Raw genomic sequence first — 9,991 nt, 5'->3', positions numbered from 1 at the left:
TTTTTTTTTTTTGGGGTACTAGGCATCAAACTCAAGACCTTGTGCTTGCACGGCAGGGGTGGCACCACTGAGCTAAATCCCTGATCCAGCTGCGTAATACTTAAGTTAGGTTGAACACTGGTGCAGTGTCTGCTTGAACACTGATTTATTTTTTTTTAAGCACTGGGAATTGAATCCAAGGGCACTCTGCCATTGAGCTGCATCCCCAGCCCTTTGGAGTTTTTCTTTTTCTCTTTTTGAGACAGGGTCTCACTACATAGTCCAGGCTGGCCTGGCACTCACTATGTAGCCCAGACTAGTGATCCTCCTGCCTCAGCCTCCCTCATGCTGGTATTACAGGTGTGTGCTACCATGCCCAGCCTTGAGTTTTTATTCTGAGAAAGGGTCTTGCTAAATTGCCCAGGCTGGACTGAGACTCGTGGTCCCCCAGTGCTGGGCTGGATCCTGTGATCCTGTCCTGCAGCGAAGCATTCAGAACCTCTGCTCCCAGCTTGTGTGATTGCTCGTTGTGGACGGTATCTGCAGGCTCCGCGCCACCCCCCCAGCCTCTCTCCTGACTCATTGCTGAGAGAAGCTTTCACAGCAGCTGTGGCCAGCCCGACACCTGCCAGCCTCGGTTCCTCCCTTTGTCCTTTGCTGAGAAGTCAAGGGTGGAGCTGTCCTTCCTGCTTATTTTTGGTGTTGGGGATGAGCAGGTCCTCATTTATGCCAGGCCTTGGCTTTGACTCTGAATCACACCCCCAATTTAGGGCAGGAGTTTTAAAGGGGTGTCCTCTGGCCAGGAGTGGTGGTGCACACTCGTCATCCCAGCTACTAGAGAGGCTGAGGCAGGAGGATCGCAAGTTTGAGGCCAGCCTGGGCACTTGAGCCAGACCCCTGTCTCAACATAAAAATTAAATAGAGCTGGGATGTAGCCTGGTGTCAGGGTACCCCTCAGTTCCATCCCCACGCTGCAAACGAAACACAAATAGGTGACCTTTGCTGGTGGCCCTGGGGTTGTCACTTTGGCTCACACAGGGTCAGACATGGCTGGGGTGGTCACCAAAGGGTTCCATGGGCCTGAGCCACTGAGACGAGGCTGCCTGTGTTCAGCACGGCACAGGTTCTGTAGGGCTGCCCTGGCCCCCTCAGCTGTGTGGCTGAGAACCAGGACCTGGGTGTCTCGGGAGGCTCAGTGTGCAGTGCAGCTCCATGTTCCCTTGAAGAAGACAAGAAAAGGGACGGACTTCAGGCAGTGGTGGATGGGCAGGCTGCAGGCTGTGGTGAATCTGGCCCACGGTTTGTTTTTGTTAATAAAGCTTTATTGACACACAGCCATGCCTACTTATTTCCATGTCCTCGTAGGTGGCTTTCCTGCTGTGACAGCAGACTTGGGTTCTTGAGACAGATTTTCTGACCTGCAAATCTGAACGTGTTGCCTGTGTGGTCTGTGGTGTAAAATCTTCATCCTTGGACTGCTTGAACAAGTTCTGGTGGGGCTTTGGTCAGGCTAACTGTGCCCCAGTGGCGTTTTTGTCCCCCTAGAGCCTGCCTGTGAATGCCAGATAGTCAGTTCCATGAGATACAGCTCTGGGTACCTGCATCTACACAGCAGGGGCTGGGGCACAAGTGCCAGATGGGCGAGGTCCTGGAGCCTGTCCCCAGCACACAAAGACAGAAAAGAAGAAAGAGAAACTCCAATGAGCATCCTGCCCATGTGGTAACTCTCTAGCTGTCCCTGTCCCCGAGTGCTGGGGTGTCACCAGGTGTCATGCCTCTCGACCTACCCATCCTGTGTCCGAGGAAGGTGAGCCGGCCAGAGGTGTCTGGGACAGACGGGGAGTCTGGGGGGCAGATGGGGCAAGGACCTCAGCGTCCCAGGGACGATGCCCTGGGTCTGCCGTGGTGCCACCCCAAGTACACTGCCTCGGACGGGTGAAGTGGTTTCTCCCAAGATGGCCCTCAACTGGGTGTGTCTACCCTCTAGAGGACATCCGGAGCTCGAGTGTATCCTCTGGGTCGAGTGACTGTTGCCTTCATCGAGTTCCACATGGTCCCCTTGCCCCGGGAGGAGGCCCGTCCCCATGAGCAGCCCCCTTTCACTTCCAGCCCAGCACCCCTGAGTCCACTTCCTGTCCTGGGTGTTTCCTGTCCGTGGAGCCCACTGCGTCCTCTGTGCCTGGCGTCTCTCACTGAGCACGACGTCCTCAGGATCCCTCCTGCTGTGGCGAGCGTCCCAGCCTCGCTCCTGTTCTGGCTGAGTGGCGTCCCCTTGTGTGGTGGACCCTGCTGGGTGTGTCTCTTCCTCTGCCCATATTGGCTGCTGTGGTGACGCAGCACGGACGCTCCTGTCCCGGCCCCTTTCTCCCTGGGGTTGGAGGGTGGGTGCCGCCCCTCGGTGCCCTGTGACTGCTGTGAGTGTCTGCATACAGACGGCTCCTCACTGGAGCGGTTGTCCCTCTGTCCTTTCTCAGACTACGAGAGTCGCTCCTTGCTGGGCCGCCAGTTCCAGCCAGGTTGCATCCGAGCCAGGGGTCGCTTCTCATTACTCAGTGGAGGCCGCGTCTTCATCCTGCACTCCATGCAGCACTGTGCCCGGTGCTCTTAGACCCCTGCTCTGCCCCTGCGCCTACTGATGAGGCACCTACCAGGCTGGCAACAGATGCCCCCTAACTGAGTGCTGGGAAACAGGGACCTGCTACAATGTCGCCGGGTGATTTGGGTCCTTTTCCTGCACTCACATGATAAGAGTGGTTTTGTTTTTTTGCTGCTGCTTCTTTTTTTTTTTTTTTTTTTTTTTTTTGGTACAGGGGATCGAACTTGGGACCTTGTGCTTGCGAGGCAGGTGACGGAAGCACTGAGCTAAATCTCTGGCCCTGCTTTTTGTTTCTTTTTGAGGCAGGGTCTCATTATGTAGTTCAAGCTGGCCTTGAACTCACTATGGGACCCAGGCTGTCCTTGAACTCATCACGGTGATCTTTCTGCCTCAGCCTCCTGAGTGCTGGGATTACAGGTGTGCACCATTATGCGCAGCTGTTGATGGCTTCTTTCAGTGGTTTGAGGGCACTCAGGAGAGGCCTGGGGGTGGACGCAGCCTGGCCCCTGGGTACACAGAGAGCAGAGTCCCTGGGGTGAACCAGACTTGCTCACTAAGCAGAGGAGAGGAGTCCTGAGGCCAGCCCCACGTCCTGGGTGAGTCTGAGTGTGTCCTGTTCCCTGTGGTACTCTGGGGCCTGGAGGTCTGGGGTCCCTGGTGGCTTGGGCCCGCTCTTCCCTTGGGTCTCTGGGGTGCCGCTGGCATAGCCTGAAGCCCATAGGAGCCCGGACTCAGGATGCCGGGGCCAAGGCAATGGCGGTGGCCCAGGATGGCTGAGGCAGTGGGCTGTGGCTGCAGGTGGGGACGGTGTTGGGCAGACAGCAGGCTGCCTCGGGTTCCATCTGCGGGCGGCGGGAGCAGCGTGGGGACTGTCACTCCTTTGCATGGTCAAGTGTGGGTTGTGACAGACTGAATGGTGCCAGGCTCCCCAGAGCTGGTGGAGGTGCTCACCTGATGGGGCGGAAGGGACTCGGCAGATGGCGAGGTGAGGACCCTGAGTGTGGTCACCAAGAGGGTGAGACCCCCAGGGCTCACGTCACCTGCCTCCCCTGCTGGTCTGCAGGCCACACACACGTGGGGTCCTCAGGAAGCCAGGCTGCCTGGTGTTCCTGGGGCCCAGGGCTGCCCCCAGCTCTGCTCTTGGGACTGGGGACTGGCATGGAGCTGCCAGGTGCAAGGTGGCACTGGGGCCGGGGCTTTGAGAGATTGCAGGCCTAGTACTTGGGGGAGCAGGGTGGGCCCTGGTCCCAGACCTCTCCTCCCACTTAGGCCTGGGCGGATGGGGCCAGAGACGAGCGTCTCGAGCCCCTTGTTCAGGGCGGTTTCTGGCCACTGCCACCATGCGGGCCACCACCTAGGGCCAGGCTTCTGTGGCCACCTCTGCAGGGGCAGCACCTGGAAGCCAGGAAAGGGTTGCTGGGTGCTGGGTGCTGTGGCGGCGGGAGACCTCACCGAGACTGCGGCATGGGGTCTTCAGGCAGCTGGGACTCTGGCAAGTGTAGGGTGTCACTGCCGGTCAGACCTCTGGGGAAGGGACCTCAGGAGCAGAGGGGTTGGGCACGGGGTGGGGGAGCATGGGAGACGCCCCTCGGGTGCTGCTTCCCAGCGCTGCTGCTTCTCAGGAGTGCCGACCACTTCTCTGTCGTCAGAGGCACCGCACCATCAGAGCCCAGGACTCCCGGCCCCTCCCTCTGCTCTGTGTCCCCGAGCCCCGGTCCCATGCCGGCTCCCTTGTGGAGAGGGCTGACCCCGCAGGCTGCGTAGCTGTCACTGCAGTTCCTTCCGGCATGCCCCACCCAGGGCGCTGTGGCCCTTGTGTGTCCCCTTGTCCTCCCCATGCACAACTCCCCTCGAACCATACCGAGCTGAGCCTGAGCCGCCTGTGGAAACATGGCTGTGTCCACAGTGCTGCGCTCGCTGTTGCACCCCATCTGCAGGGCGAGGGCTGCTCTTCCCCCGGGTTCTCGCCAACACTTATTCCGGTGTCCTAGAGGATGCCAAGTGTTAGCTCCTTGAGGATCTTTTTTTTTTTTTTTTGGCTGAAACCAAAGGCCTCCAGCAAGCTAGGCAAGTACTCACCCCAGAGCTCCGCCCCCAGCCCTTTTTATTTCTCGCTTTGAGACGGGGCTTGTGAATTTGCTAAGTTACCCTGGCTGGGCTCAGACTCACGACCCTCCTGCCTCAGCCTCCTGAGCATCTGGGTACCCGGCTCCTTGTGGCTGTGCACTCCCCTGACGCTGGCTGACACTGAGCACCGTTTCACATGCTCGTCTGCGTGTCTGCCGTGGAGAAATGCCTGCTCAAGAGCTTGGCCGGTTTTAACGCAGGCTGTTTCTCACCTTCTGATTTAAGGGCCCACTTTCCTGTATGGAGCACATTACTCTGTAGACCTCAGGGGCCCTCATCTGTCCCCAGCTGTGCTGAACTGGAGTCTGGGTTCCGGGTGGGGTTCTAGTCAGGTCCTATAGAAAGCATACACTGGTGCGATTTCCCCTGGGGACTGAGCCCAGGGCCCCCGTACCCAGCTGCATCCCAGCCCTTTTATTTATTTTGAGACAGACTCATTTCAAAAAGTACCAGTGAAGTAGAGTGAACAGGGCCCTGCACGGTCCCTTCCTCAGCAGTGTGCAGAGTCCTGCCGCGGTCCTGGGCCGGGTGCAGTGTCCCTCAGCATGGGTGTGTGGCCTGTCCCGTGGCGCGGCCCCCGTCGGGTGCACAGCGAGCCAGAGACCTCATAGCTCCACAGTGACGCTGAGTCCTGTCTGGCAGAGGCCCAGTGTCACCTGGGAGGCCCTGTGTGGCCAGGTGGGAACTGAGGGTCCACACAGTCTGGGGCTGCGGAGTTTCAGGCAGTGAGGTGGGTCTTGGGTTGGCTGGGTCGATGAGGTGGCCTTGGGGCTCCTGAGACTCACATCCGGCCAGGGCTGCTTGATGGGTGCACGGCCGAACTGGTCCTGCAGGGGATGTGTGTGACAGCCCAGTGCTTTGTGCCCTGCTGTCCATGGCAATGTGTAGCCTGACCTGTGACGCCGTGGCGTCACACAGAGCCGTGGGCTATGGGTAACCCCAGGGCAACCCTTCACCAGAGTCCCGCCGGTGGGACCCGCAGGGTGGGGCCTCAGCCACTGTCCCCAGTGCTGAGTCCCTGTGCTGGCCGAGTGCTCCCGGGGGATGAGGGTGGGTGGTGAGGGGCTCAGTGTCCCCCTGGTGCTGCTTCTGCTTCAGCCATACCTGGGCTTCCAGGTGAGGCTTGTATGGGATTCCTGGGTTCGTGCTGCCCTCTAGTGCTGCCTTGGGGAGCTGCAGCTGGCGACAGGGCACCCTCAGCCCTGTGTTCTCTGGTCTGTGCGCACTGTGGTTCCTCTTACCTCAGAGCCGCCCGGACTTTGCACTCCATTTGGAGCGTTTCACGGCCAAGGAGGATGCTCCCTGGTTCGGCGGTGCTGCCAGAGACAGGAGGGAGCAGCTGCAGCCTGTGCTTCCAGCCTGGTGCCAGAGGCTCTGGGCGGCATGCAGACTGCATGTGACGTCTGTGTGTGCCCAGCATGCAGGCGTGTACATAGCTGGGGGCCCGGAGGGGCTGATGGGGGGGTTGCAGACTGCATGTGACGTCTGTGTGTGCCCAGCATGCAGGCGTGTACATAGCTGGGGGCCCGGAGTGTCTCTGATGGGGGGGCACACACAGCCGGGCACACCTCCCTGCCACGGGTCTGGGCTCTGGTGGGCTCTGCCTACCTCCCTTGTCTTTTTCTGTGGTCCTGGGGCTTGAACCTAGGACCTTCCCACTTACTTCCTGTGCTCTTCGCTGAGTTCTGTCCCCAGAGTCTTCTGAGGGAGTTGCCCAGGCTGGGCTCCAACTTGCCATCCTCCTGCCTCAGCCTTCCAGAGTGCCAGGATGACAGGGTGCGCCACCGTGCCCCATGACCCTCTCACACCCAGCCTCTCTCACCAGCAAGAGCGGGTTGAGGGCTGTGGTCCCGAGTGCACTTCAGAAGTGTGCGTATTGATTTGGAGGCCAAGCCAGTTGTGAGGACGACTCCCTGACAGCAACAGCTTTTACTTCCGGGGCTGCAGTTAAAAGTGCACCGGCTTCCGTATCGCCTCGGCTTTCAAAAGTAGGACACCTCTGTTTTTAATTAGCTGGCGTCATCCTGCTCTTTGTGCTGGGCGCTGGTGACGGAGCCGCTCACAGTTCCTCCTTGCCTCCCGGTCGCCGGGCAGGGTGCCGTTGTCCCCTGTGGCCGTGGGTATTTTCAGCACTTTGGGGGCACAGAGGCTGGGGGGCGGGCAGTGCCAGAGCTCACTGTCTCTTCTCTCCCCACAGGTGTGGCGCCCGCGCAGCTGCCGCCATGGGGTCTGAGGACCACGGGGCTCAGAACCCCAGTTGCAAAATCATGACTTTTCGCCCGACGATGGAAGAGTTTAAGGACTTCAACAAATATGTGGCCTACATAGAATCGCAGGGAGCCCACCGGGCGGGCCTGGCCAAGGTGGGTGATGTCCTGGGCCTGCGGAGGACCCCGTGAGCCTCTCTGCGGGACTCCTGGCTCTGACCTTCATTGCCAGCGTGCTGGTGGGTGGGGAGGGACGCAGACCTGGGCACCAAGCCCTGTCTCCCAGAGGCTGGGAGCTTGCTTTTGTCTCTGCTCCTTGCTAAGTGGCTGTTGGAGGCGTCAGTGCAAGGGTGGGGCCGGGTGGAAGGTGACACGTGAGTCCCTGCTGCACCCTGGAGACTGAAGCAGCTGCCGGCTCCTGTGCCTTCCTGGGACAGAGTGTGCGTGTGTGCGCGTGCTTGTGTGTGAGCGTGAGGGTAGCAGACATGCCCGTGTCTCAGGACCCTCGGCCGCATGCGCCGCTCACTTCACAGCTCAAGGCCCAGCTGGATCGCCTGTGTCTCTGAGCCCCGTGGTCGCCCGTGCGACCCCGCCTTACCCGAATGCCTGTCCCCGTCTGCACTGTTGCCGGCAGCAAACGGCTGCTCTAGAGGCACCGCACACAGAGCGCGCTAGTGAGATTTTATTCCCGACGCTGGAGCGTGGATTTCATACCGCTTTCACTGTTCCAAGATAACCTTTAACCCCGCCCCCAACCATTTAAAAATGAAGAAAACAGACAAGCTGAGGATGGAATCCTGAGCCGCACCCCGGCCCGCACCCCATTTTAAGCCCCCTCCACACTGTTTGCCTGCCTTTTCTTTTGGGATCCCCTTTGGATGTGGAGGGGACAGGCAGGATGGGGTGGGGGCCGGGGGCCTGGGAGCTGCAGGAGAGGAGCAGAGGCCGCAGGTGCGTTGGTACCGCATGTGGCAGACCCCCCCCATGCCGTGGGGCAGGTGGGCTCGGGGAACCCACAGGCTCCTCCGCTCCACCAGACGGGGCCCCGGCTCCCGGCCGCCAGCCTCTGGAGCTGTGCACCTGCTGTGGGACATGGGCGTCGCCAGCCCACCGGGTCCCCTCGGCCTTGGCACCCTGTGTGTAAGTGTGTGTGGCCCTCCTGCGGGGTCAGCTGCTCCGGTGCCCTCAGTGCTGATGTGGCTCTGCGTGCGGTGCCTGCAGCCAGTGCGGCGGGCGGGGAGGCCCCGGCTGCTCCCATGTGGCTGCTGCCTGTGTCCGCCTTGGTGGCTTTGCCTGTGTGGCCTCCCTGTTCTCCCAGCACTGGTGGATATGCACTTTTCTCGAGCTCCAGGGAGGGGACAGAAGAGTGTGGCATCAGGACCTCGAGCTTCCCCAGGTGCCATGCCCGTCCCCGTGCCCACCAGCACAGCTCTTGTGCAGACCAGACACCTCCGGACGTCCAGAGTCTGGGCTCATTTAGGTGTCTGCAACAGGGGTGCCTGAGCAGAGGGGCAGCAGGTGGGGCAGCCTTGTAGACTGTTTGACAGGTCTTACCCAGTTGCCCAGGCTGGGCTTTCCAGTCCTCCTGCCTCGTCCTCCTGCAGCACCTGGGACGGTAAAGGGCTGGGAAGCTGCCTCCTGAGGCTCAGCTCAGCTTGCAGTCAGCTGCGGACTCCCCTGTGTAGGAGGCACAGGCGCCCCGTGAGGCAGGGCCCCTGTGCACCAGGAGCTGCCTGGCATTCTCGCTTCTTGGGAGGCTGAAGCAGGAGGATCACAAGTTTGCCATCCTGGCAAGTTAGTGAGACCTGATCTCCAAAAAGAAAAGGAAAAGAGAGCCAGGGGTTTAGCTCTATGGTTCCACTGCCTGCCTTGCACGCGCAGGGACCCGAGGTCGATCCCCAGTACCAAAAAAACAAAAACAAACAAAAAGGAAAGGAAAGACAGCTGAGAGTCACAGCCTCCATCACCGCACAGCCAGTGAGTGGTCTCTGTGCTGTCTGCTTGCCCCTCTTTCATCCTGGAATTTCAGCTCTTGGCTTGAGGTCCAGGAAACTGCTTGCTGGCTGCTGACCTCAAGGCCCTCCTGTCACATGACCTGCACTAGACTCGGGCACCCAGGCACCCTTGCACCTTGGCCGTGGCTGAGAGTGTGGTGGGGGAGAGGCCCTTGGAGAGAGTGGCTCGTGTCTCTCGTCAGCTCCAAGTCGGGGTCCCAGGGCACCGTGGACACACAGGGCCGAGGCGTCCGGGGCGGGCATCCCGGGCACTGCAGGCACCGAGCAGCATCCCTGGCCTCCGCCTGCTCTAGGCCAGGGCGCCCGCAGTGTGACAGTCACATGTGAGTTGGGCTTGCTCCCCTGGGAGCCGGCTGTCTGCGTCGGTGATCGTAGCTGCCCACGGCCCTCTATCCTTAGCAGGCAGCCAAGCAAGAGCCTGCCGTGCCGCGCCGTGAGTCCCGCCCCCACCCTCCCTGCAGGGGCTGCTGGGCTCAGCATCCTCAGCTGTGGATGGGGTACTGCTCTGCCACCCCCCGAGTTGCTGCGGGGAGCAGAGGTGCTGGGGCCTCAGCTTGGCACAGCACCCAGCTGTGCACAGGCCCTGTCCCCACCCCTAGTCGCTCGTCCTCGTTGGAACTGTCACTTTCTCGGTCCGTTTGAAATCATTGCCTGCCCTGTGGCCTCGCCTGTGTGTCCTCCTTCTCTCTGTGCCCTCCTGAGCTGTCCCCTACCCTCTCCTGTCACAAACCCCAGGAGTGTGGGACTGTACCTCAGCACCTGGCCAGTGCTCCGAGGCACCACCACCGGCCTGGGTCGTGGCCGGCTTTCCCTGCTCTCCGGGGCAGTACTGTGCCCTGCAGTCAGAGCCACACCAGTACCTGGCTTCCTGGCCCGGAGCCCGGGTCGGGGTCCAGCGTGTCCGGGCCGACCCGCGGTGGCAGGAGCTGTGTCACGATGCCCCTTCCTGTCTTGCAGATCATCCCCCCGAAGGAGTGGAAACCCAGGCAAACGTACGACGACATCGACGACGTGGTCATCCCAGCCCCCATCCAGCAGGTGGTGACGGGCCAGTCGGGGCTCTTCAC

The 9,991-nt window shown here is 60.8% G+C and overlaps 1 protein-coding gene across 1 annotated transcript in view; it reads left to right on the top strand.

The window, feature by feature from the left end:
• Kdm4b (lysine demethylase 4B) overlaps positions 1-9,991 on the top strand; it is a 73,587-nt gene that overhangs the window by 950 nt on the left and 62,646 nt on the right. Inside the window, exons 2-3 of the mRNA XM_033759608.1 lie at positions 6,900-7,065; positions 9,882-9,991. The exon at positions 9,882-9,991 is cut by the window's right edge and continues 11 nt beyond it. Coding sequence (XP_033615499.1) covers positions 6,925-7,065; positions 9,882-9,991 — 251 coding nt within the window. The 5' untranslated portion in view covers positions 6,900-6,924. The remainder of the gene's footprint in view (positions 1-6,899; positions 7,066-9,881) is intronic.

The sequence above is a fragment of the Fukomys damarensis genome, unplaced genomic scaffold, assembly GCF_012274545.1.
Source record: "Fukomys damarensis isolate Sample0158 unplaced genomic scaffold, DMR_v1.0_HiC HiC_scaffold_37, whole genome shotgun sequence".
Lineage (NCBI taxonomy): Eukaryota > Metazoa > Chordata > Mammalia > Rodentia > Bathyergidae > Fukomys > Fukomys damarensis.
The sequence above is the reverse complement of the archived record's forward strand: the minus strand, read 5'-3'. Positions and strand labels throughout refer to the sequence as shown.